The sequence below is a fragment of the Zonotrichia albicollis genome, chromosome 19 (genome assembly GCF_047830755.1).
Source record: "Zonotrichia albicollis isolate bZonAlb1 chromosome 19, bZonAlb1.hap1, whole genome shotgun sequence".
Taxonomy (NCBI): Eukaryota; Metazoa; Chordata; class Aves; order Passeriformes; family Passerellidae; genus Zonotrichia; species Zonotrichia albicollis.
Window position 1 is genome coordinate 4553678 of NC_133837.1, and position 26844 is coordinate 4580521.

Genomic DNA, 26844 nt, shown 5'->3' on the forward strand with positions numbered 1-26844 from the left:
GGAAACCTGCTGTTACAGATTATTAATGCTGGGCACTACCTACCACTAGGAAGGTCATGGGAGCTGAGTGTGCTGAGCCTGCCACACTGGGAACCATTTCTTCCTGGAGCCCAGACTTCAAATTCCAGCTAGGCTATATGGAAATAGAGACTATGCTGCTGGTCTGGTGGGCGAAGAAGGGGGAGAAAACCTCTACTTTTGTGGGTTATTTAGGATATGTTGGAGTTTCTGAATAGCATCAGCTAAAAGAGCCCTTGGGAGAGGGGAAGGAGTAGCTGATATGAATAGAAAGTAATTTTCTCATCCCATAAACCCAGGGGATGCTCCACAATAGGGTAGATACTAGGGAAGAATATTTGGGATATGAGAATTGCTTGTTTCAGGAAGGACTGGGTGAGGGCAGTTACACAGAGGAGTAACATCTTTTTAGTTCACCTAAAGAAATAGCAAGTGCAGATTTTCCAGTACTGTTTTGGTGGGACTGTACCCCTTTGGTGTTCAAGTCCCTCTTTTAGAGGTGTCCGAATGGCCAGGAAGCAAAGTCCTGTTGGTTTTTAATTTTAAAGACAAATATAACAAAATCTTTAAAAATGTGGACTCATAGGCAGAAGGACACTTTAGGGGTTCAGTGCTGGGAGAGCAGGAGTCTACAAAACCTGTGTGGATTGGGCTGCAGGGCACGGGACTGCATGGGGCAGGAGTAGCTGTGCCCTCAGCCACAGCCTGCAGAGACAACACAGCCACACACACTCACTTGCTATATTTATTGCATGCAGAATGACCCAACTGGAAAACACTCTGGCTCTGCCCCCTTTCTGGGCACAGCCACATTTAACCTACTGCCCGTGAAGTTCTCACAACCAGCCCCTCTCTGGGCTGATCAGGGAACAGCACCTGGGGGCTGTGGGAACCCCTCCGTTGCAGGCCCATGGCCACGTTTTCTTCCTCGCACGGCCGAGCTGTGTTGGGAGGCAGGTAGCTAAGAGAGAAGAGTAGGCAGCCCTAAATGCTAGATGCTCCATTGCTGGGAGCCTGCTGCCTCCATAGGGAGAGGTGTTCTGAAGGGATGAACTCCTGAAGGAACCAGCCCCACTAAGTGCCTTGGTCCATTCAATGCCTGAACCGCGAGAGCCGGGGGGAGCGGCTCGCCTGGTGGTACCGCTGATACCCCTCTGACGCAGCTGGGAGCAGCGGCAGGTGGCTCAGAGAATCCTTCTGGCAGAGAGCCATGGCCTCCTTGTAATTGATCTTCTCTTTAGTGACAGGGTCAATGAGATCTTTTTCATAGTTGGACTCATCCTGGAGCCTGTTGGCGAGGTTGCTCGTTATCATCCCTGTCTGGACAGCTTCCAGCACAGGGATGCGACCGGTTTTCTTGGGATCGATCAGCCCTCCAGTTAGATGCTGGACTTGCAGGTAGGGGAAAGCACTATCCTTGGTCATCCAGCCCTTCTGAACTGCTTCCCCCACAGACAGCCTCCGCCTGGTCACTGGGTCCTCAATGCCTGTGAAAGCTTTCTGGGCATTGAGGAGTCTCTGCATGTAGGTCCTGTCAATCAGCCCCCTCTCGATCGCCTTATGGACCGAGAACCGGTCCCTGGAAATGAGGTCTATGATTCCCCCTGTGGCAGCCTGGGCTTCCAGGAGCTTCTGAGCTGTCATGGGATCGAGCAGCTTCTTCGCAACGGCAGTCTTGATGTTGTACTTGGTGTTGGTGGTGGTGTCGTACACCCCAGCAATGGGGGATGTGTCATCACATATGCCCTTCTGTGAGGCTGGGGGGAAGAAGGTTTGGGTTTGGTGGGTGGTGGGTGATGTGAGGGGGGATTTGGAGATGATGGAGCCAATTGAGAGGGATGAGGGAGGCTTGGTTTCCCCGGCCACCAGCAAGGCAAATTCAGAGATGGGAATCTTGCCATCCCGGTACAGCTGGTACTCCTCCTTTGTGATCCTCCTCAGCCTCAGTGCATCATCGATGGAATACTGCTTCCCACTTTTCTTGTCAAGGAGAAGCGAGATCTCCCCATTTGGGCCCAAGGTGGTGACTTCTTCCCAGTCACACTCCAGCTCTTGCAGCTGGATGTACTGGCCTCTGTCTATGATACCTCGCTTATAGGCTTCGTACGGGGACATGTCCTTCCCTGTGTCAGGGTCCAAGATGGAGATCTTGGTGGAGAGGTTTGTCTCTCTCATCTGGGTCTCATGATTGATTTCTTCACGGTTGACCTTTGACTGGAGATCCCGAATGAACCTCTCCTTGTTGTAGATCTGGTCCTTCTCCCTAAGGATGTCGGCCTCCAGCAGGGAAACCTCATGTTCCAGCTGCTTCTTCTTCTGCCTGTCATTCTCAGTCCGTTGGCTGAGCAGTTTGGATTCCTCCCGAAGGAAGAGAACTTTCTGCTGCTTCTGCCTCTCCAGCTCCCGCAGTTCACTCTCCAAGTTGGCTCTCTCCTGGATGGCCAGGTTCCTGGCTTTCTGCAGCTCCGTCTCTTCACGAGCCCAAGTCCTCTTCATGCCTTCAGCTCTCTCAATCTTCTCCCGGAGCCGCCGTACCTCCTCTTCTACCTTTTGCTTGGCTGCCCTCTCCCTGCTCAACAGCTCCCAGATGCGTGCACGTTCACTCTCCAGAGCTCTGTCCTTCTCCACTCGAATCACCTCCTTGTAGATGGTCTTCTCCTGGGATTTAGTTTTCTGCAGGACATCGACTTGCACCTGCAGGTTCTTGCACTCTCTCTGCAAGTTCAGCACCTCCATCTTCTCCCGGTCCAGCTCCAAGCGCAGGTTGCTGGCAGACTGTTCCAGGACTGGATCCTTCTCCAGCTTGACCACTTCTTCCATAATGATCTTTTCTTGCACTGGGGCTGGGCTCTCCTCCAGCTCCTTTATTCTCAGTGTAATTTGTCTCATCTCCTTCTCCAGTGCAAGCCTCTTGCTTCGATCCTCCTGAAAGTTGAGCAACTTCTCTTGCTCTTCCACCAGCACACGAACCTGCTGCACGTCGCGCTCCAGGCGACGCCTGTTGCTCACCTCCTCATCCAGACTGCGTCTCAGCCTGCTGTGCTCATCTCGGAGCTTTGGATCCTTTTGGGTCAGTATCACCTCTTGAACGACCACCTTCTCCTCTGGCTTCCGCCTCTCCAGCAGCATGTATTTGTTCTGCAGGTCATAGATGGCATCCTCTGCAGCTCTCCTCTTCTGGGACATGTTGCGCACCTCCTGACGCAGGCGATCAGCTTCTTTTTCCAGGAGTGGATCATTCTCATAGCGGATGACTTCCTTGTTGACCAGCTTGGTTTCCACTTTGGATCTCTCCCTCCTCCATTCATCCCTTTCCCCCTGCAGCCTAATGAGCTGCTCCTGGGTCCTGCCGTTGGTGTTCACAAGTTCATTGAGCTGCTCTTTCAGCCTGTCAATTTCTCTGAGAATCTCTGGACTCTTTTCATGTTTCACCACCTCCTCTATGACCTCCTTAAACTCCACCTCTGGTTTTTGTGACCTGAGGACTTTGAGCTCTGCTAAGGCCTCTTCCACTTCAGTGTCAATCTTTGTCCTTTTCAGAGTGACCTCCTGCAACTCCCTTTTCAGGTGTGCAATCTGCCTCTCTGTTTCAGGGTCCACCAGGAAGATTTCATTCACCCTCTCTTTTACCTCTATCCTGGGCTTTTGCTTCTCTGCGATGCTGTACTGAGTCTGCAGCTCTTCCAGCTCACCTGTCAGCATCAAGTTTTTGCTCCTCTCTTCTTCAATCAGAGTTTTCAGCTTGGAAGTCTCTTTCAATAACTCTGGGTCCTGCTCTACCTGTTTCACCTCCTTAACAATAATTTTGGGTTCTGTTGTTTCAATCAGTCTTTCCACCTCCTCAATCTTGTTCTTCACTTTCACTATCGCTTCTTCTGCAGACTTCCTTTTGAAGGATTCCTCATCTATTTGTAACTGCAGGGTCCTAACAGACTTCAGCATTTCTGGGTTTTTCTCCAGTTTGATGAGCTCCTTCACCACCACTTTCTCTCGGATGTTGGGCTGCTTTCGCTCCAGCATGTGCAGCTCCCTCTTCAGCTGCTCAAGTTCTGAAGCAGCAGTCAAGCTTTCCTCCTGGAGATGCTTGATCTCCTGTCGAAGACTTTCTGCTTGGCCATCCAGGCTTGGATCCTTCTCAATTTTTGTGATCTCTTTGGTGAGGAGCTGGGCAGGAGCGACCTTCTTCTCGCTCTCCATCTGGGCAAGCTTACGGTTCATCCCATCAATGTCTTCTTGCAGGCTCTGCCTCTTTCTGCCTTCCTCTTCAATCTGCTGTACCATCCTAGACAGGTTGCTCTCCACCTGTGGGTCTCTGTAGTATTCAATCACCTCTTTTTCTTCCACTCTTTCAATGGGCTTCTGAGTTTTCAACATCAGCAGCTTGTTTCTGTGTTCTTCCAGGTCTTCTTCAATCCTGGCCACTTTCCTCCTTTCCTCCTCCAGCTGTGATTTCAACCCCTCAGATTCCCTGCTTGCAGTGGCTTTGTTTTCAGCTTTCTGGGTTTGCTCATGTACAGCTTCAATGTCCTCATGCACTTCCTTCTGCAAGGTAAAAAAAAAAAAAAGAATTTAAAAAAAGGCAGGCAAACCAAGCCACTCTTTTAAGGTGACTCAGAGATCTTTTAAATGACATGGCATGGTGGGAGACAAAACTGGCACAGAATCCTCAGGCAGTCTTCAAATAAGGCTGTTTGTAAATTTGTGAGGACACAACCACATCATCTCAAGCAACTGACTTGGTGGTGTGGGAAATGAATTTGTAGAAATTGGGTCTTCCCCTTCAGATGGAGGTGCTGCAGCAGCCCACAGAGGTGCTTTGTGCTGCCCTCCTGTATCTGCAGCCAAGGGAGAGCATCACAGCCAGTCCCCAGCTCAATCTCTCGTGCTTCCTGAACTAAAAGTCACCTGGTCCTGAGACCTTTCCTACAGGTGGTTCAAACCTTAGAAAGGCATAAAAATCCTATTGCTTTGAAGGGTTTCCAGAAGGTTGTGAGCACTAAATTCTAGCCACACTCACAAACAAATCTGAAATTCTCAGTCTGTGATGGCTGGTTAACTATGGCTAAGAAAACTGGATTCAAAAGCCCCAAAAGCACTAATTTTTTTTTCTAAGCATAAACTACAGCTTCAGTAAAGAGCTGAGGGCCACCAGAGGTGATGGGAGTCACAACCCAAGATCAGTTTTAGTGAAACTGTGGTTTCTTGTGGTCTTTTTCTCAGTGGGACTTCCATTCCTGTCCTTCCTCACACTTGGATGTGGAGTCTCAGGGAGGGGTGGGGGAGCCCCAGGCTGAGCAGATCTGAACCCCAGTCTAGAGCACCCCAATCTTGCAGTGAGCTCTAAGCTGGTACCTTCTCCACGATCTTCTTGGCAAACTCCAGCCGGCTGAGCTGCTGCTTATTTTCTGCTGCCAGCTCCATGTAGAGCTTGGTGACATCATTTTCCTGCAAAAGAAAGAGTGATGAGAGCCTTGTGCCCTCACCCAGACACAGCTCTGCTGCATGGCAGACTCTGCCACAGCTCCTTTCACCTGGACCACTTTTGTGCATGTCATAGTTCTAGAGATTAGTGTCTTCCCATCTGACTCTTTAGAGAGACACAGAGTCTAAGGACTCCTGCAGGAGATCCTGTCCCTGTTATTTGAATTCCTGTTAGATGCCTGCAGGCCTACACAGGGCCCAGTCTTCCAAATTCACAGATGGAGAGCAGCTGGCAAAAGGCTCAAGGTGATGCAGAAGTGGGGTGTAACTGGGAAGAGCGCAGAGGAGATCTGGCTTCTTCCCCTCCCCACACACACACCCTGTAAGTTTTATCTGCATACACAATGTGGTGAGGAGGCAACACCAATCTCAACCAAGGTGCCAGGCACAGCCCTAATTCAGGATCTCACACTCAGGATCTGTCCCTGCTGCTTTGGCCCAGGGACAAAGGGATCCCTGAGGACTCTGACTCTGGGATTAGGACCATAACCAGTGGTGGCTGTAAGAATGGATTAAGGCCTTGCAGAAGACATTGGGGCATGGGTAATGAGCAGGACAATGGTTTCTGTGTCTTCATCTTAACATTTTACCTGGGCCTGGATGCTTTCCTGCAGGGGGGTCACCCGCAGCCTCTTTGCAGCAGAGTCAGTCAGGGAAGGGTCCAGAGAAGAGCTGTATTTGCCTGCTTCAAACTCATAGTCCTGTCCAGAGCAAACACACGAGAATCAGGTGGGATCTCTTGGGTGAAATGCTTAGGGAGTGACAAATGGGAGAAGCCATCCTTACATTGAGCGTGGACTGCACGTTCTGGGACAGCCTGATCAGGGCGTTCTTCTCAGGCTCCTTGCTCTGGATCTCCTCCACCAGCCTCTGCAGGAGACACACAGGCTGTTAAGGACACTCTGAAACCCAGCTGCCCAGTAATACTCCTGTAGCCTAGAGAATCAGCTCAGCTCAGGAAATGGTGGCAACAGGAAGACATTTAGGAAGAGTCTCCAGAGTTTTAGGGTATCTCAGCTGTGCTATAGCTTGCCTAGGACTTCTCACGCTGATTTATCACAAATAAGATAAATAACAGCCAACACAGAGACCTCCACAACTCCTTGTCTGAGCTAGTGAGCTTAGAGTCTGCTCAAGGAGAGAAAAATTAAGGACTTGGATACAACATCTTAGCTTGAAGTGCAGTATTTCAGGATCTGAAAGTGTCCTCTCCATGGAGAAGATTTCAGCCTGGAGGTGACTGGCACAGATGAGGACATCAGCACTGCAGATAAGCCCAGCTAGGTGAGATACACCAGGAAACACCATCCATGAGCTGCAATCCTTCTCTAGTTCATTCACTGTGGTGGGGAGCACACAGCTAGGAGCTGCCTGGTACTATTTTGCATGTGCTGTTCACAAGCAAATTGCCCCATCCCTGTAAAGTTCCAGGCTGTTCTTGCCCTGGAACACACCTTCTGTGCCTGCAGCTTGTAATTGATCTGGCTTGGCCCATCAGTGGTCTTCACTTGGTGCTTGGGTAGGTTGTTCATCCAGAACATCAGGTTCTCATTGGAGTTTTGGAACTGCTGGTAGGTGAGGCTGATGTTCCTGAGGGTCTTCTCTCTGCACAGCACAAAAGTGTACAGGAATGTTAAGGGAAAGGGCAAAGATTCGTGTGCAAGTTCCTAGGGAGGAAGGTGAAAGGTGAAAATGTCACCACAACAAACACCAAGATAACAAAAACAAGGAGGTGACAGCTGATGCCTGAGTGGGGAGCACAACTCTGGAAGCTCAAAGCCTGTGCTGTGAATAGGAAGGTGGCAACTGCACAGAAGGACACACCTGGTCCTCAGTATTACAGGACTGGGGTCGGGATCAGGGTCCTGCAATGCAGAATGTACTCAGTGCTTTGACCCTGCCCCAGCCTGTCACAGTCTGTCCTTTCCTGACAGGAGGATTTTTTCTCCTAAGAAGCTGAGAGGCCTCAGGAACAAAATGTAAACCGTGATTATCTGCTGCTGTGGAATGCAACAGGTGCATCTGGGATTGGTCTCATGTGGTTGTTTCTAATTAATGGCCAATCACAGCCCAGCTGGCTCAGACTCTCTGTCTGAGACAGAGGCTTTTGTTATCATTCTTTCTTTTTCTATTCTTAGCCAGCCTTCTGATGAAATACTTTCTTCTATTCTTTTAGTATAATTTTAATATCATATATATCACAAAATAATAAATCAAGCCTACATGGAGTCAGATCCTCATCTCTTCCCTCATCCTCAGACCCCTGTGAACACTGTCACACCATTCCACCATAGCTGAAGGAGCAGGGATGCCCCAGGGGTGGGTGCTCACCTCTGGTCCAGCTGGTCGGCCACGGCGTGGTAGCGGTCATTGAGGAGCTGCACCTCGCGCTTCTGCCGGGGCAGGTCGGGGCAGAACTCCTGGAAGTTGTTCTGCACAGCACTGCAGCTGTGCTCAGCATCCTTCAGCCCCCTGTTGAGCCTCAGCACACAGCCCTCCTGGGCCACCAGGTCCCGCCTCATCTTCTGCAGGCCAGGAAAAAACACACCTTGTGTTGGCATCAGTCAGAGCAGCACCCAAACACCCTCCCTGGTGTGCCACTGACTGGGCAGCACTGGTGAATAAACCCCACTGCTCCACCTCTTCCACCTCACTGACAGGCTCTCCAAGTGAGGTGGAAGAGGTGGAGCAGTGAGGTTTATTCACCAGGGAAGCTGGGGAGCAACGTGGCTTGGACAGTGCATTGAGAAGTTCTGGGGAAGGCAAAACATCAGATCACTGTGGGTGCCAAGGATGGGGCAAGGAGATTTGGAGCAGAAAAGATTAGGGAGAAGTGTGAGGTAGAGCAACAGAGACTGGATGCTAAGGGGGTCATGATGTATTTTAGGGACTGCAAAGGGAGAGACAGAGGGACAGAGTGTTTTGCTGTCCAGTGAGAGCAGGTCAACACCAACATTAAACCTTTAAGGAAAAAGTCCTCAAAAATGCTTAATCACTGGTGCCTCAAGGTGCTCTGTTAAATCCAGCTCCTCCCACTCTGGTCCCTGAGCTCAGGGATCTCCCCACAGTGAGAAGCCTGATGCTCCCCTACCTGCAGGTCATTGGCCCGATCCTGCAGGGCATTGGGGGATGCAGGAATGATGCTGTCCTGAGCCAGCTTGGCCTCAAACGTGCTGACAATCTTGTCTGTGTTCTCAATCTGAGTCTCCAGGTTCAGGGCAGCCTTAGCCCTAGGAAAGGGGAAAAAGAAGGGCAAGCTTAGCTACAGAAACCCCACTCTTTGTTTTCTCCCTTTGATGTTTAACCTTGCTTAAAATGAGTGCTTCTGCAGGATGTCAGAGAACAAGCAATGTGCTGCTCACAAGTCAGATATGTTGCAGTTCACCACACAGCAGAGCTGGGACACACACCCATTGTGGTGGATTTTCTGTGGTGAGGGGATCTCCTCACAAATTACCCACAGGAACTCCTTCACAGGAGTCCTTTGATGATGGATGGGAGGTTTCCAACCTATGCTGGATCTCAACCAACATCATATAGATCAAAAGCATTTTCTGTCATGCTTCTTGTTGGCACACCTGTACAAGAACAGCTCCTTCCCTCATCCCCATCACTCACTTCTCGTTGTACAGGCTGGAGAGCATTTTGACATCGCTGTATTTGCTCCTGAGGGCGTTCAGAGTGACAGGGAGCTGGGAAGCTGAGGTGCTGCTGGGTTTCTTGGAAAGGTAGGTCTCACACTCCTTCTGCAAGGCATCCTTGGCTGCCCCCAGGTTCTCAAGTTTCTTTGTTGTTTCCTGGCACACAGATGGAAGCACAGTCACCCAACAGAGCCAGAACAGTGCTGCTGTGGAAATGTGTTTCCCTCAGGGGCAGATTTGGCTGTGGGGCTCAGGGTGTGGTGCCCCTCCAGTGCCCCTTGGGGCACAGCCCCATCCAGACTGTGGCTGTCTGGCAGTGCCAGGGTGTGGGAAAGAGATCCACACAGACAGGTGGAAAAAACCAACCTGCCTGAGCCCATCCTGCTGCCAGAGCCAGGTAAACACCCATGGATGAGGATGTAACAAGCTGAAACACTGCAAACCCAGACCTTGACCCAGAGGAAAGGAGGGGGGCTCCAGGGCACTGCTTCTTTTCCTGTCTCACTGACATTGACAAGTCTGTATTTCCCATCAGGTGAGACAAAGCTGGCCTTGGATTAATTCCCTTTTCCCCTTAGTCTCTTAGGGTGACAGCCTTCCCAGGACAGGGACCCGGATCACAACTCTGAAATGATTGGACCCTTTTGCTTCAGAGACAAGGAAAGATCCTGCGTTTCCTGAGGGTTTCACTTTGTCCCATTTCAAGGGTTCAAGCCAGCCTGAAACCCTTAAATCTGCAGTGTGGTTTTCTCCTTTGGAGCACCAGCTGTCCTCTCCAGTCTCCAGTGTTATTTCCATGTTGTCCTGCTTTGGGCCAGGGACACAGAGCTACCAAACCACTCCTACTCCTGCTCACCTGCTGCTGCTTGATCCTCCTGCCCAGGTCATCTGTAGGGTCACTGTAGTTCACAGGAGACCTCACTCGGTTCAAGACCTCCTTCTCTACCTGCACCAGGTCCTTGCCCACACGATCCAGGCTGCTGAGGAGCTGGTCAGCTTGGGGATCATCCTGGACTGCTGGAGGGCTCTTGGACAGAGCTGCAGTGAGACACAGCTTAGGTTAATCCCCAGGTTTTAGCTCTGCCATGGTGAGCCACAGCTGCAAAGGAGGGACAGAGACAAGTGCTGCCATGCAGACACATCCCTTCTCAGCTTTGCCTTTGAACTGCAGCTCTGGGAATAGCACAGATAACCCAGGGTTGGGATTTAGCCACGGCTGCCTGCTCATCTCACAGCCCCCAGCTAGGGAAGAGAACTGCAAGGGACCCAGATTACAAAGCAGGTTTAATTAAAGTTTCTGGATAAGCACATCCCCCTGAAATCCTAAATACCCTCCAGCTGTTGATGGAGCTCAGACACTTAGGAAAGGCAGCAGACTTTCAGTGAATTGCTGAGACAGGAGTCAGGTTATCTTTGCCATGGAGGAGAAGGCATCCTCCCACAGGGACCTCTGCAAGTGTCACTGTGTGAGCTGCAGGGGCTCTGCCCACCCTGGCTGGGTGCTGTGCTCCCAGAGCTGCCTCTGGAGAGGGCTGGGCTATCCAGGTGACAAACCTTGCTGGCTGGGCTGTGCCTGCTCCTTGTGGCTGCGTCTCAGGGTGCTCTGAACCGTCGCTCGCTTCTGCTTCACCGTGTTCAGCTCCCCTTCCAGCCTGTGAGCAGGGAAAGGCACCATCAGCCACGAGGGGCCACAGCACTGACACAGCCCTGCCCAGCAGCAGCAGCTCCATGGCTGTGCTGGGGAGGTGTCCCCAAAGGCAAGGCAGGGTGTCCTCAAAGGCTGGGAGCCTGCAGCCTGCTGTAACTCAGAGATGTCCCTCAGGAAAGGGCACAGCAGCAAGAGCAGCTGGTTGGTCTGAGCAGCTGAGTTCTCTCAAGGAAGCCAGTGATTCCAACTCTCAGCAGAAGCTATCAAAGCTGGAAATGTGTTTGATATGGTTGCAGTGCTTTGCAGCCTTGAAGGAAACAAGGACAAGTGGCTGCTGCACTAGAAATGCCACGTCTCACTTGTAAGGATGGTTCCTGCCTAATGAAACCAGGGCTGGGATCTGCCAGAGCTGGAAGGACCAAAAAATATTTCTGGGTGAGAAAGGACTCCTGGAAGCAGAAGAAGGGGGGAACAGGAAGGACCAGGCTGGTTCTCATCCCTGCTGTGGACTGTTCCAGCTGAACACTGTGTGCTAAAACCAGCAATTCCCAGCTTGCCTGGCTGCTGTCAGATGAGAGCTGTTCCTCTCTGCAGAGGAACTCAATTTGTGTTTTAAAACACTCATGAAACCCATAAATCCAAAGGACTCAATAGTCTGGGATGTGTGAAGAGGGGTACACACTGAGGAACACAATGAAGCAATCACACCCATGGCATACCTGGTGGGCACCCACCCACCTTGGGCATGCCTGCATAGCTGAGTCTGGGCTGTGGCCTTTCCTCAGCACTTGAGCAGCCCTGATTTGCCCAAACACCCGGGGCAGTGATTAAAGAGGCAGGGCCAAGCTCCCTGCACCCCGCCCCGTCCTGTGGGAACGGCAGGAGCTGACAGAGCAGGCAGCAAACCCACACAGAGGCTCAGGGAGCCCTGCTCAGTCTCAGCTGGGGCTGCCTGGGAGCAGATTCCACAGATAACTCTGTCCTGTTTGGCAGGTCCCAAGCTCCAGACTGATTCTGCAATTAATTTAGTCAAACCTATGCAAGTCACATGTTTGGGTGAAGAAATCAAGCCTGACTGCCAGAAAACTCATTGAGAGTGAGGTCTGTGCAGTGTGCAGGGATGTTGGGGAGTGGTAGACACCTGGATGAGACACTTGGGTGCAGGGAAAAATCCCCCTCCAAGAAGGATTTAGTACTAGATAGCTGACAGGCCTGTCCCCAGCTGCTGTCTCTGCAGTCAGGCTGGTTATGACCCAAGAGAGTCCAAAATGTCTCTCTGGGTCAGGGTCTCTGCTGCAGACTCACCTATTGACCTTGTCTATGGACTCAGGGTCAGGAGGAGGGATGGAGAAACAAGCAGAAGGTGCCTCCTGGACCACACCAGTGCTGCTCTGGATCACCCACATCTCTGGGTTGCTGTTGTCCTTCAGAGTGTACTTGTCCCCTCTGGTCAGCTGCACCTGGGAGGGGACACAAAACCCGGTGAAAGGCTTGGCTTTCTGGCCCTAAGACAGCTCCTCACACCTCAGAGCCAGGATCTGGAGCAAGCAGAGAAGAATCCAGTTCTCTGTCCCTTCTGAGGGTGCTGCTGGTCCAGCCTCACCTCCCCAGCATCCCAGTCACAGAGGGTGTCCAGCGTGAGGGGCTGAGGGGGACGTGTCCTGCGCAGTTTCAGGGGGCTGATCTCTTTGCTCCTCCTCTTCAGGTCAGTGATGCTCTTCTCTGCCTGCTTCAACGCCTTCTCCTCGTTCTAAACAAAACAGGGGAGACAGAGCTTGTGGCCAGGTCTGGGTAGGAAGGAAGGGGAGGTGCACACTACAGCAGATATGCTGGGACCAATTATTTGGGGCTCTTTGTGGGGTGGAATTGAGAGTTTCTCCATTCTCAATCCCTCCATGTCCCTCCTTTCCCTTTCCATTCCCAACACTCTCCTCAGTTTCCTTTGCTCACAGATCTGCCATTGAGAACACAGCCTGGGTTAACCTTAGGTGAACCCACACTTTCATATCAAATATCCTGAAGGAGTTTTCCTTTTCAGAAACGGAACACTTTCCAAGAGATGGCTGCATTCCAGTGTCAGAAAGTACCAAGATTCCAGCATCTCATGAGAGCCAAATGTGTTGCATACTTGGGAAGATACCATGGTGAACATGCCCCCTCCCTCTCTCCGGGGCAAATCTTCCTTTCCCATCTGCACCTCACCCCTGAGGTCAGATCTCTTTATTCCCTCCCTTGCCCTTGGCTCATGAGAGTGCTGAGGAGATGGGAGGATCTTTCCCTGTTGGATGCCAGGCCCTCTAACCCAAGTCTCTTGTGCTGGGGACAGCACAAAGCTTCTCCTTGCACTTCTCCTTCACTCTGATGGTGACCTGGGGTCTGGCTGTGTGTCACTGATGGGGACAGTGCCACCTCAGGGCAGTGTGAGCAGTGTGGATCCCTTCCCTAGCACACAGCTGGCCTGAGCTCTCCCTGTAGGATTATTCCCCCACCTCTTCCCTTTCCCCTTTCTAATTTATTGGAGAGTTTTTAACTTTGGATTTAACTGAGGTCTGGCTGGTGCCACCAGCCCTGAAGGCCCCACCTCCAGCTGAAGCAGCAGATCTGACACCACCCCAGGGCTGTCCTTGTTGAATTTGCTGTATTTGGTGTCCAGGTCAGAGCTCATCTTCTTCAGGGAGCGGCTCACAGCCTCAGCATCATCCTGGAACTGGAGGTGTGGGTAGGGAAACAGTCAGGCATGGGGGGACACCACTGTCCCCAAGTCCAGTGGGGTCTCTCAGTTCCCAGCACCTCTAAAAGGTTCTATTTTGAGGGACATTTCCCCAAAATACCTTTACTAGGTGCAAGCAAAGGGTCTCCCTTCCTCACCCCTTTGTTGTCTCTCCTCCCAGCCTGCCCACTCTGGCCTGACCTGCAGAGCCATGGCCCATGAATTTGCTTTTTACCTTCTTATAGCTCTCCACACTTTTCAGTTGGCTCTCCTGGCAAATGCAGAGATTCAGGAAATTCTGCCACTCGTTCTTCAAGGCTTCCTGGTGAGCCTGTGGTGGGACAGAGCACATCTCAGTGGGTTCCAGCTGGTCCTGCCTCCCCCATCACAGGCCTCCTTTCCTCAGAAGTGCCAGAGATCAGAGGAGGAGCAGAGACAAAGCTGTGCCCAGGCACTGCCTGATGCTGAGCCTGAGTGAGGACACCCCTTGGGAAGGACCTGGCTCACACAGAGCAGCCATCACCTCTCAAGTGGTCTCAGCTCCAGTGGTGCTGGGGACTGAGAGCCCACCACAGCCTGGCACTGCATCTGCAGGCTTGGAAATCCAGCCTTGGAGGATGGGAGCTGCTTTCACGTGGGAGAAGGCACACCAGGAACTTCCCAACAGTGTGAAGGTGGCTGCACTGATGTGTGTGAGAACCTGAGCAAGGGCTGGTCCCAGCACAGAGATGTTGGCCACTGTCTCTAGGAAATTTTGGAAAGGGTGAAGACCCTGCACTTCCCTCAGCTCCCCTGTGGGGCTGGAGCAGGCAGAAGGATGCTGCAGTGCAGGCAGTGCAGTGTGGAAGGAAGCAGTGACACAGCTGCAGGGAGAGGTGAAGGGGTCTCCTCTGCCCCACCACCTGAGGCACAGAAACTGTCATTGTCCCATGGGACTGGGGAAGGGACCCCTCTCCCCACCTGGATAGGTTTGATGGCTGGGTGCTTCAGCTCAATCATCCTGTCCCCATCGTCCTGCAGGTGGTTCACAAACTCCTCCTGGCTGAGCAGCTCATTGGACTTGAAATCCTGGAGGGAAAAGAAACTTTCTGACCCTGGGGTCTCCTGGGGCACCAAACATAACAGAGATGAGGCTCCCAAAGCACAGACAGCCTTGCCTGTTTGTTTGTTTTTTAAAATAGAAGGGGCTAGGCAGAGCTAAAACTAATTAGACACATTTGGGCCTCAGAAAGCATCAGGGCATTTGTTCAAAGAGCATTTTCCTATGCAATTATCCCTCTCATTTTCTGTGTCCCAGCACATGGCAGCCACTGGGTGTTGTACTGTGGCCACTGAGGCTGATGTGGCACTGAGTCCCTCCTTTCTCTCTGATCATGGAAAGCCTCCAATGATCCCACATGCCAGCTCAGGGGACAGGAGGGGTCCCACAGAGCGGCTCGTTCCTAATTCCAGCACCCAGGGGGGCTCTTCCCCCTCTGTTTTGGAAAGGCTGATGCTCAGGGCTGGTGGTGGCTGTGCAGGGGGCTGGGATGCAGGTTCTCTGTGCCAGGCCTGGCCAGCCTTCCATGGGCAGGACACGCTGGCAGCCCCCAGGGCTCACCTCGTACTCGCGCCGCACGCTCTGCACATCCAGCATTTGGTCACTCCAGTCCTGCTTCAGGATCTTGGTCTGCTGCTCTGTCAGGTAGCCCAGCTCCTTGGTGCAGCCCTGCAGGTGGTGGTAGAGGCTGCCAAGGCTCTGCCCTCGCCAGATGGAAGCTTTCTGCCCACACACAGGACAAAGAGAGTGTCAGTGCTCAGCCTGGGGAGTCCTTTTTCCCTCCTCCTCTTCCTCCCCAGGACCACACTCCCATTGCACATCCAGCAGGAGATTCCCAGAAACCTTGGTGGGAAATCTGCCACCACTGGCTCTTATCTGATGGGGCTGCTGCTCCCTTTCCCTCCTCACAGACAAGATGTGTTTGTCTAACCAGAATGCCGGGTGTGGGCTGGTGCCCGGGGCAGTCTCAGAGCTGCTGAATTTCCCACAAATCCCATTTTCAGCATCAGCTTCATGGGCCCAGCTGGGTAAACCCAGGACTTTCTTCCTGGCCACCTCTTTGCTCTGGCTGTTCCTTTCCTCTCTGGAACCCTTGTTAGGGATCAGGGCAAGCCTCCCCATTTGCAATCCTGATGTGGAAGTGTGTGGGCTGGGCTGCATTTCCTGGTGCCTTCTGGTCCCTGTGCTCATGGACACAGAGGAAACTGCAGGTCCATGACCCACGAAGAGAAGAGACATGGATCTCACCCTCTGCACTGCCCTGAGGACAGAGAGTTCTTTCATTTACAGCTATCCCAAGGAGGGAAGGAAATGGGGAGATGATATGAGGGACACAACTTTACTGAGCAAGCCCAGGGGTGGCTCCTGTTCTAAACTGGGTGTTCCCTGACCATCAGGGATGGTGTCACTCTGCTGTAAGACCCCACCTGCTCAGAAAACCACCCAGAATCTTACCAGCAAGTCCTTGTACTGGCTTTTTAAATCTGCCACATCCTGGGTTACACCACAGCCAAGACCAAGGAGGTGAAAAAAAAAAATTAAGAAAAGCTGTTAGCAAAACATGTGGTGAATGCTGATGAACTGATTTATGGAATGTGCTTTAGAAACCATCCAGGAGCCACCTCCTGGGCCCTCTGCAGAACAAGGGTGTGGAGCAGCAGATGGGACACAGGGCCAGCAGTGGCACGGCCAGCAGGTTCCAGTGCAGTGACAGGACAGAGGGGACAGAGGGGACAGAGGGGCCTTACCCCGGAGCGCAGGTTCTTGATCTGGAGCCCGTAGGCCTCGATCTCCTTCTGCAGGATGTTGTGCTCAGCGATTTGCTTCTCCAGCTCCGACATGCCAGGGCCATACTGCCCTGCATCGACTTGTTTCTGTGCAAAGGAGGAGGGCACACACTACAGCCAAGGCTTCATCTCAGGGAGAAACCCCAGGCAGGGCATGGAAAGATCTGGTATCTGATAGGGGCCCAGCAGGAAGGGAGAGGATTTTTTGGTTGTTTCCCATCATTGCTGTTGGTTGCCTTTTCCCCAGCCATACACAGGGGCAAAAATAACCAGACACACAGCCCTGGGCTACAGCCCTGAGCTGAGCCAGCCCCCTGCCCACGGTGACAGGCATGGGATGCACTTAAATACCATCCCCAGCTTGCAGGGGAATCCAAACTGCCCCCAGTCTGAGAACTCCACATACCCAAACCCTGAAAGGCAGGGCTGTAAAATCCTAGGAGACAGCACCTTCCCCATCCCTTCATCCCACAGCAGGACTCTCTCCCTGATCCCCCTCTGGTAACTCTTAACCAGAAGAGGTTAATTCAGAGGGTGCTCCAGAGGGTTTTAAGAGGTAGAAGGAGAGTCTGTCTTTCACTTAGAATTATTATTATTATTTTATATTATTAATTTATTAAATCTATTTATTTATATTATTATTTGATATTTTTATATTATTTGTTGTATTATTAGTGAATTATTCCCACTACCTCCAACAGCCCTGCGTTACACTGAGCATGTATATATTATTCATGTTTATTTATATTATTTATGTTTATTATTTTTCTATTACTATATTATTTTTATATTATTACTGAATTATTCTCACTACCTCCAACAGCCCTGCGTTACATTAAGCATGCATATACTATTTATGTTTATTTCTATTATTTATATTTATTATTTTATATTATTACTGAATTATTCCCACCACCTCCAACATCCTAGCATTATGCTGAGCATGCATATATTATTTATGTTTATTTATATTATTTATATTTATTATTTTATATTATTTTTAGATTGATATTTTATATTATTATTGTATTTTTTTCTATTTTTACTGAATTATTCCCACCACCTCCACCATCCCTGCATTATGCTGAGCATGTATATATTATTTATGTTTATTTCTATTATTTATATTATTATTTTATATTGATATTTTATATTATCATATTATTTTTATATTATTACTGAATTATTCCCACAACCTCCAACATCCCTGCATTATGCTGAGCAGGCATATATTATTTATGTTTATTTCTATTATTATTTTATATTGATATTTTATATTATTATATTATTTTTTTCTATTTTTACTGAATTATTCCCACCACCTCCACCATCCCAGCATTATGCTGAGCAGGCATATATTATTTATGTTTATTTCTATTATTTCTATTTATTATTTTTATATTGGTATTTTATATTATTCTATTATTTTTTTCTATTTTCACTGAATGGATTCCCACCACCTCCACCATCCCAGCATTATGCTGAGCACGCAGTGGCTGGCACAGCCCTAGAGACAGCAGCAAACACTGTCTGGCCTGGCAGGAGATGGAGAGAACCCCCAGCCCCAGGTGTGTTACCATTTTCTGCTCCAGGATCCTGGCCCAGTCCAGCCTGGGCCCCAGCTCGGGGAGGTTCAGCTGCTCGTAGAGGGCGCGGTACTCGGCACAGAGCTGTGTCACACGCTCGTGGAGCTGCTGGATGCTGCCAAACAAGGGAGAGGCACAGGTGCCTGTGTCACTCAGGGTGCAGGAGAGCCAAGGTGGAACCCAAATTTCACCCCCAAGGCCCAGGTGCTGTCGCTCTGTGGCACTGGCCTCCTTCAGCATGTGTTACAGGGCTTGCAAGGGTCTTCAGGGTGAAGAGAGAGGCGAGAATGTTGACTTCACGTTCAGAAGGCTTGATTTATTAGGTTATCATATATATTACATTATTACTATGCTAAAAGAAATAGAAGGAAAGTTCTCAGAAGCTAGCTAAGCTAAGAATAGCAAAGGAATGAATAACAACGGGCTGTGTCTCAGCACAGAGACCCAGCTCTGCTGTGAGTGGTCAGTAAATCCAAACATCCACCCAAGACCAATCACAGATGCACCTGTTGCATTCCACAGCAGCAGATAACCATTGTTTACATTTTGTTGCTGAGGCCACAGCTTCTCAGAAGGGAGAAAAATCTTAAAGACATGATTTTTATGAAAAGATGTCTGTGACAAGCACGTCCAGCCCTTGTCCTGCTGTTCTCCGTCTCCAGGGATGTCCCAGGAATTGCTGCCCTCAGGATGCTGCAGGGAGGGCAGGGCTGCCCTTCCCAACTGGGGAACTTCCCTCCTGATTTCTGCATAAAGGGCTGGAAGTGAGGGGAGCAGAGCACCAGAAGCGAACTGAAGCTCTTCTCCCACTCCAACAACACCTCTGGCTCTGTGCTTGCCCCAGATTAAAGGTATTTCTTTCAGGGAAGGCAGAGGAAAAGGGGATTTGCCCTGATAGTGGGGCCACATTTTAGCTCTGCATTTTTCTAGTACCTTTTATAAGGGCTCCCAAAATACTGGAGCCACTTGGGCAATCGCTCTGGCATCCACCCTGCATACCAATACCTTTATAATAAATTGGCAGAAAAAATTATTTTAAGGCTAAATTCTGTGGTAAGAGGAGTGAAACTACCACTTATGGCAAGGAGTGGAGCTCATTCCATGTCCTGAGGAGGTTCCCCATTGCTCAGTGCCCTCATCACACCTGTCCCTCCACTGTACTCACTCTTTCTCTATCTCAAGAGCCTGTGGGTGTTTCAGCCTCTTGGCACGGTCCACATCCAGGAAGAGATCCTTCAGCAGGATCTCAGCTTCCTTCAAATTCCTGGCATTCTCTGTCTGGAACTCAAAAGCCTTGTTCTTCTGGTGATTGCTGGAGTCCTGGAGGCCAGAGAGACAGATGAGAAAGCCTCGTTGGACCACAGGGACCTCCCCACACTTTCCTTGGCCAGCACAGAGGCTCTGCATGTTCCACAGAGCAGCCACAAAGGAGCCCTGGTGCCCAGGCTCCTGCCCCAGCTCCCTCCCTGCCAGGGCCTTTGTGGGTCAGGCTGGCAGCCCCTGGGGCTGTGCTGCCACAGCTGAGACAGCCCTTGGCTGTGCAAAGCCTCAGGCACTGGGCAGAGAGAATCTGAGAAGCCTCAGGATGCTGCCCCAAGGGTTGGGAGGCTCTGTGGGGTGTCTGCTCCTCCCCAGCCTCGGGCCAGCCCCCAAACCTGCAGCAGCACACACAGAGCAGACACCTGACCTGCTGCAGTCCTGGGTGCTGAGAGTTTGGGACTTTCTGTGCTGACAGACTCTGACCCCCAGGAGAGCACTGCATTTGACCTGAGGCTGTGGAGAAGGCTTCCAAAATTGATTGATAGCACTGGGATTATGGGTGTGTAGTTTGATTAGAAGTGTGTAATATCACAGGATGGAAAATTTAGAGTTTAAGTCTTAGAATAGAGTAATACATATAAAGCAAGATGGAGGTTTTAGGGTGGAGGCTGGTCCTTCTTCTTCATAGGTTTGGGTGGTGTTCTGGACAGTGCATTTCTAGGCAAAGCCTTTCACCTCCCACCACCCCCTGCCACGAGTGACCTGCTTGAGTCTGGACTGAGTCTCCAGGATGTCCTTCTCCACCTGGTCAGCATTTGTCTGCATGCGGGAGATGAGCACGGCCAGCTCGTTTGTGGAGGACCTGGAGAGGGAACAGCAAAGCGGGTGGGTAAAGATTCAGCCCCTCCATCCCTGTCCCAGGCCTTCCCCCATGTCCCCTGGGTCTCTCAGGAAAGAGCCTGAGCTGTGTCCAAGGGCAGGGGCACACACAGGTGCTCAGTGCCTGCTGCTGCCCTCAGAGCTGCTGTGCTCAGAGTCTGGGGTGGGATTTTGCCACCACCCAGCCCTTCTGCACAACTCCCTGCTGCAGATGCTCCAAACTTTGTGTGCATTCAAAAAAACATCAGAGGGGGAAAAACAATAGAGAAAAAAAAGGGGGGAAAACCCTGCTGTAGGGCTCCCAAAAACACCAGGATGGGGTTGGAAGACCCAAAGCCACAGAGGGCTGGAGGCCAGGGGAGCACCCTGCAGAGGCAGCACAACATGCTCACCCTGTTTGGGGGTGCTCCCCTGGGTGCCTGCCCTGGGTGCTGCTGGCACAGGTGGGCTCCAGCCCATCCCAGAGCTGCCATCCTGTTCCTGCCCTCCATCCCAGAGCTGCCATCCTGGTCCTGCCCTCCAGCCCAGAGCTGCCATCCTGGTCCATGTGGAGCTCTCCACAGCTGGGTACAGTGAGATACTGGAGAGCCCAGTGCCACCCCAAGACTGGGCTGCAGGGCACAAGGACTTGCTGTGCAGACCACAAGCCCCTCTGGGTGCTGTAGGCTGCTGTGGTGTTTTCAGAGCTTGGGGAACAGCACAAAGCTGAGTGAGGGCAGGTTTAGGTTGGATATCAGGAAAGGGTTTTGTACCCAGAGGATGCTCAGGCACTGAACAGGCTCCCAGGGAAGTGGTCACAGCACTGAGCGTGTCTGAGCTCAGGGAGTGTTTGGAAAGTGCTCTCAGCACTTGGGGTGTCCTGCACAGGGCCAGGAGTTGGACTTGATGATCCTGGTGGGTCCCTTCCAGCTCAGGATAGCCTGTGGTTCCCAGACTCCAATTTCCCAAGGCCATGGCAGAGCTACCAGCCCTGCTCACCCCAGTGGGGCTCCACTGAAGGTTCCCAACAGCCATTCCCTACTGCTGTCACCTCAGTGCCACCACACATCCCATCACAGCCCTTGTCCCACCCTAGGGAACGAGCAGCCCTGGATCCAAAGGCTCAGCCAGGCACAGGATGGCTCCCAAGGCTCCCTGCAGACAAGGAAGCACAAAGCTCAGTGCCACCTTTGCCCCCGTGTCCTGTTGTTTCTGACAGCCCTTGGGGACAGCACTGGCCCTGCCCTGCAGGCAGGGAGAGCACAGCCCTGCCAGGGGGGTGGGCAGGGACAGCAGCACCAGGGACGGAGCCTCGGAATGCTGCTGAGGGGACAAAGTTCAGCAGAGCTGAGCACATTGTGTGCTGGTGCTGGCAGCTGAGAGCAGGGAAGAGTCTGAGCAGCAGCACTGGGACATCAGTGGGGGTCAGCTGGAGTGGGGACACTTCTTCAGGGCAGGTTTGTGCCTCTTTGGTGGAAGAAGAAGGTAGGAGAAAGGTGATGTCCTGCAGCAGAGCCACCACACCTGCCCTTTAACCGTGTGCTTTCCTTCCAAGCCCCTGAAACCACAAAGGATGGGGGAAATGAGTCCCTTAATGGCTCTGCCATTGCTCCAGCTCCTACTCAAGGCTCCAGCTCATTCCAAAGGCTGGAACTGGTGCTGGGATGTTAATTTATTACAGCCCCAAGAGACTCTGACATGCCAGGGAGTGCTATGGTCACCCCAAGCCAAGCACTCGGGTGCCACAGCTCTCGTTTGAGGCGAGCTCAGCCCCCACTGAGCACAGCCCGTGTGGCTCCAGAGGGAGCACAGCCCCAGTGCTCCTGCTCCCAGCGTCCTGCTGTCCCCTTTCCCCAGCCCCTCCCTTGTTTTTAATTTCCCAAGCTCTCAGCTGCCCCAGGTTTGGGGCTGGCCGTGCCTGCAATGCTCATCAGGAGGTGAAAGGGAACTGCTGAGCTGGGCAGTGCTGCTCTCCGGGTCTAATTCCAGGGACTGTGGAGCCCAAGCAGAGCATCCATCACCACCAAAGCATCATTCCCTGCTGCAGCCCGTGTTTAACATCCCGTTAATCATCCCTCCTACGACACCCCTGCTCTTTGCCGGTGTAACCTGCGGTGCCCAGGGAGATGCACAGGGAGGGTGGGTGGGTGGGAGCAGCACAGGGCTCGGTCCCTGCGAGCCTGAGCGTGCTGCAGGCTGGAGCTCCCGGAGGTGCCCCCTCCCCAGGAGGTTACACAACCTCCCACTCATCCCTGACACGCCTGGAATGAGGTGGTGTCCCATGAGCAAATACTTGAGCACCACCCAAATTTCCTGCCCGGGCTCTGTGGCAGGGAGGGGATGTGAGTCACGGGCTGGGCTGGGCCCGGGCCCGGAGCCTCTCCCAGAGCCCGGGAACAGCATCGGCCCCCAGCAGCTCTGCCTGAACCCAGCTCCTGCCTAAAGACCTCGATGGGGTGTCCTGTTTGAGCCCATGTGGCTGTGGATAACTCTGTGCTGCTCCAAGAGGGGAGAAGTGAGGATCCATCCTCCCCAGGATGGTAGATCACCAACAAAATCCTGTTTATTCCTGCTGGCACTCCCCTTCTGGTTGAAGGAAACACTGGGGCACTCCATCCCTTATTTCCTAAGGTTGGGCACAGGAACCTGCTTTGTTTAGGCTGAGCCACAACAAAACTGTGGCCAGAAAAGATGTCAGCAACCTCGTGGTCACAGGGACTCAGCCCATGCCAGGCTGTGCTGCACGGAACACCTGAGGCTGGAGGGCAGGATGCTGCTGCCAACAGCCTGGTTAGCAGGAAGGGGGGATGATTCCTGGAGAACATCACCTCAGGAGGAGCAGGGTGTGCCGAGGGGAGTCTGTGCAAACACCCACACACACAGCCCGTGGATGCATCCCTGTCCCTCCTCGGGGTGTCCCCCTGTCCCTCCTCGGGGTGTCCCCCTGTCCATCCCTGCTGCCCCTGGGCAGGAGCTCTCACTAAGCCAGAGCTGGGCCCTGCATTTCAGGGTGGACATGCTGCCACCTGGGCTGTGTGAGGCACCTGGCATCAGGTGGGATACAGGCAGCCATTAGCTGATGTTGGACACCCCTCAGCCCCCTGAACTTCGGGTCCAGCCCCACACACAGAGCATGGGACAGCCACAGCCCTGGGATGGCTGAGGGCAAGCTGGGCAAAGCTCCTCCTGCTCCTCCTCCTCCTCAGCAGCCAGGGCAGCCTCCTCCCTAGGGCCATCTCATGCCTAGGAGAGGCACAGCACTATTATTAGCATTATTAATTGGTTCATTTCTCCTTCCACTTTCTGCCTCCTGGACAGTCCAGCTGCACAGCACGGATGGTGTCTCCCAGCAGCAGCAGGACTGTCCCCACTCCTGGTCACCCCTGCCAGGGCACTTTGGGCAGCACCACAGCTCCACCCACAGCAGTCCCTGACCCCTCTGTGCCTTCCTTGTGGGGTGAAAAGGGCCCAAGGCTGGGTCTGTTCTCCCTGACACACACAGAAGTCCTGGCACATTTTGGTTTGCCAGCAGATCCAAGAAGAGCATCCCTGAACCCCTGGTCAGTACCTGACCCCCTGCCAGCTCTGGGTCAGTACCTCAGCCCTGCCTGTCCCCACACTGCTCCAGGCTGATGGGAGCAGCAGAGGGAGATGGTGGGAAAAGCAGCAATCCCAGGAGACACTTAAATCCCAGGAAATGACGTGCCATCCACCTCCTTTGTCAGAATCACACCCAGGCACAGCCAGTCCAGCCAGATCCAATCCAATTCCACCTTCCCAAGAGTTTTCCCTTTCAGCCCTGCAGTGCCTCCACCTGGAGCAGGGCACAGCCAGGAAGCTTCTTGGGCACAAACCTGTGCTGCTGATGCTTCCCTGGGGTGCATCCACCAAGGTGAGACAGCAAAGGGCCCTGGCAGGAGGCTCAACACCACTGCCCCAGGGACCAGGAGCCCTCTGTGGGGGTCCAGCTGCTCAACATGAACCCCAGAGAAAGGCAAACTCAGCTGCTGCTGAGGCTGTGGCCTTGGGGCCACCAAGAGAAGCTGTGGGCCACCAACATTTTCTTGGGGCCATCTGCAGAGCGTGTGCTGGTGGCTGCTCCCAAGACAACTCATCCACCTTCATTTTCTCAGCTACTTTGGGCACTGACCCAGCCCCAGGCCATGGCCAAGCAAATGAGGCTGTGTCTGATGGTTGGTGCCTCCTGGAACAGGCACAGCTCAGGAATTGCTGTGCTGCTGGCTCCAGCCTCCATCCTGCAGGGGAAGAGCTGTGAGGTCTTGCTGGGATGCAGCTCCAGTTATTCTGGGAGGTTCATGCTGGGGCAGAGCCTGCCCAAACCCTCTGCACTGCTGAGAAATCCCCAGGCTGCTCTGGGAGCTGGCTGGGGAGGTGCAGAGGTTGCATTAGTGAGGCAGAATAAAGCAGAGCCTGACACAGCTCCAGGCTGCTGGGAGGTGCCTCAGTGCAGCCAGGCCCCAGGCAAAGCTGGGTGCTCAGAGAGCCCCCAGAGCTGCCTTTGAGATGAGTTTGTGCATGCTCAGCCCCACTGAAGGTTCCCATGGCAGAGTCCAGCTGCTGACACCCCTCAGGCAGCCCCAGCCTTTGGGGGGTCACATTGTCCCCAGGCCCTGCTCTCTGCCCAGCTCCCCCTCTATTCAGTGGCTGCTGGCTGACCTGGGGTTTGGCCCCAAAGCAGCACATTGTGACCCCCCAGGTGTGTCCCCACACACACACACTGTCCTGGAGTGCTGCTGGTGGCCCCAGAGATGTGGCCACCACCCCCTTCACCCTGCATGTCCCCTTTCCTCAGCAAACCCCCCTGGCTGCTTCCTCAGCTTCCAGCCATGGCAGGGCAGAGAATTCCCATGGAATCAACCAACCCTACAACGTGCAAAATTGCTGAGGAAGGTGGAAAATAATCCTGATTCAACAAGAGCAGCTGGAGGGAGGGCTGAGATCTCCCTGCAGGAGTTCCTCCTCTCAGAGGAGTCCCTGATCCTTGGGAAGCATCACACATCTCATTCCCTCAGCACTGAGGGACTCTTCATAGAACCACAGAATGGTTTGGGTGGAAGGGGCCTTAAGGACATGGCCAGGGACACCTTCCCTAGAGCAGGGTGTTCCAAACAGGTCTGAAAGAGGCAAACTCAGGGATGAGACCTGGCCTGTCCCAGGCTGGGTCAGAGCAGCCACCAGCAAACCCAACCCTCCCTGTCCTTCCCCTGAGCAGCAGCAGGCTCAGCATCCTTTTCCAGGGATCCAGGGCAGCATCCCAGAGCCTCACACAGCCAGGGAATCCTGCAATCCCAGAGCCTCACACAACCAGGGAATCCTGCAATCCCAGAGCCTCACAGAGCCAGGGAATCCCAGGATCCCAGTGCCTCACACAGCCAGGGAATCCCAGGATCCCAGAGCCTCACAGAACCAGGAAATCCTGGAATCCCAGAGCCTCACACAGCCAGGGAATCCCCAGGATCCCATACCCAGCCTGGGATCTGCATCAGCACCGAGCACACCCCATTCCACCCAAGCACAGAGGTTGTTTTTATCCTGCTCCTACCTGCCCAAAAAGACTTTTTTTGCACCTCCCTACTCAGTGACCACAGCTCTGAGCACATTCCAGGGGCTGCAGACACTGCTGGGAAGGAGCATGAAGCCCACCAGAGACCAGGACTGCAGCCAGGCAGCACATTTGGGTATCAGCTCCCAGCAAACCTCAAAATTCTGCTGCTCCACGGGGGGATGGCACTTAGGATGGCTTAAAAACCACAGACCATCCATCCCTTGTCATCCTCCGGGGTCACACAGCACTGACAGGGGTCACACAGCACAGACACAGAGAGGGGACACACAGACACAGACAGGGATCACAGACACACAGACAGGGGTCACACAGACACAGACACAGAGAGAGTCACAGAGCACAGACACACAGACAGGGGTCACACAGACACAGAGAGGGGTCACACAGCAGTGACACACACAGGGGTCACACTTACTTGCTCGGTTTGACAGGGGAACCTCTGCTGGGGGAACTTCTGCTCGGGGAGCTTTTGCTCCCCCCCTTGAACATGTTGGCGAGGTCCCAGCTGCTGTCCCGGGCTCGGCACGGCTCTGGTGGCTCCCTGCTCCCTGCTCTGCTGTGTGGGATGGAAGGACAGCGCTCGGCGGCGCATAAAGAGCAGCTCCTGCGAGGCTCCTCCCCGAATGCAGGTGAGCAGCAGCAGCGGAGATGGAGGCACCTCTGAAAAAATGACTCGAAAAACCAGTTTAGGGTGGAAAGAGCAGAGCCCCAGAGGGAGAACGGGAGACCTCGCCCTGGCTCGGAGAGTGTTCGGGCTCACACAGCCCCAGCCGAGCAGCAGCTTCCCAGCAGAGGGACAGGGAGCACTGTGCAGGCAGGAAAAGCCTGGGAATGTCACTTGCAGGGAGTGCACTGCAGCCATCGAGGCACATTTTAAAGCATCTCCTTGCAGCATCTGTTTAAAGGGCTACAGAACAGCAGAATCCCCACGGACAAAGCCAGCCGAGCGTTTCCTGAGGTGGCAGCAGCAGTTTGGGAATCAGCAACTCTCAGAACATTTTCAGTCCAGCATTTTCTCAGAACAATTCTCAGTTCAGCAAGCACAAGGTGGCCCTGTGGTTCCCAGGAAAACCCTGAGGGCTCAGGGCAGGGGGGAGGTCAGCAGCTCCACACAGCATCCCAGGAGCCCCAAACACCAGGATTCACTTGGGACAAACCCAACCCAAAGATCTGGGTCTGAGGCCCTGCCCAGCCACCCTGGCTGCACCAGACCAGGCTTTGCCTCTGGG

The 26844-nt window shown here is 52.9% G+C and overlaps 1 protein-coding gene across 1 annotated transcript; it reads right to left on the minus strand.

The window, feature by feature from the left end:
- Positions 1 to 755: 755 nt before the first annotated feature.
- On the minus strand, positions 756 to 26790 carry EVPL (envoplakin). The gene is made up of 22 exons (XM_005494070.4): positions 26031 to 26790; positions 19933 to 20032; positions 19076 to 19230; positions 17902 to 18025; positions 16286 to 16411; positions 15993 to 16031; positions 15099 to 15260; positions 14459 to 14566; positions 13734 to 13829; positions 13370 to 13495; positions 12392 to 12538; positions 12094 to 12248; positions 10695 to 10792; positions 9997 to 10178; positions 9118 to 9296; positions 8591 to 8729; positions 7831 to 8024; positions 6954 to 7104; positions 6286 to 6369; positions 6090 to 6200; positions 5371 to 5463; positions 756 to 4560 (listed from the first exon to the last, which is right to left on the minus strand). The coding sequence occupies exons 1-22, from the start codon at positions 26102 to 26104 to the stop codon at positions 1111 to 1113; spliced, it is 6093 nt and encodes a 2030-aa protein (XP_005494127.2). The 5' UTR covers positions 26105 to 26790; the 3' UTR covers positions 756 to 1110.
- Between the last annotated feature and the right edge of the window lie 54 nt (positions 26791 to 26844).

Excerpts from the sequence above, each read along its gene's own strand:
- EVPL (XM_005494070.4), bottom strand. The coding sequence starts at position 26,104 with ATGTTCAAGGGGGGGAGCAAAAGCTCCCCGAGCAGAAGTTCCCCCAGC. Across the intron at positions 20,033-26,030 it reads TCCCCTGTCAAACCGAGCAA|GTCCTCCACAAACGAGCTGG; the intron begins GTAAGTGTGACC and ends TTCCCTCTCCAG. Across the intron at positions 10,793-12,093 it reads TCCATAGACAAGGTCAATAG|GCTGGAAGGGGAGCTGAACA; the intron begins GTGAGTCTGCAG and ends CCCTGCTCACAG.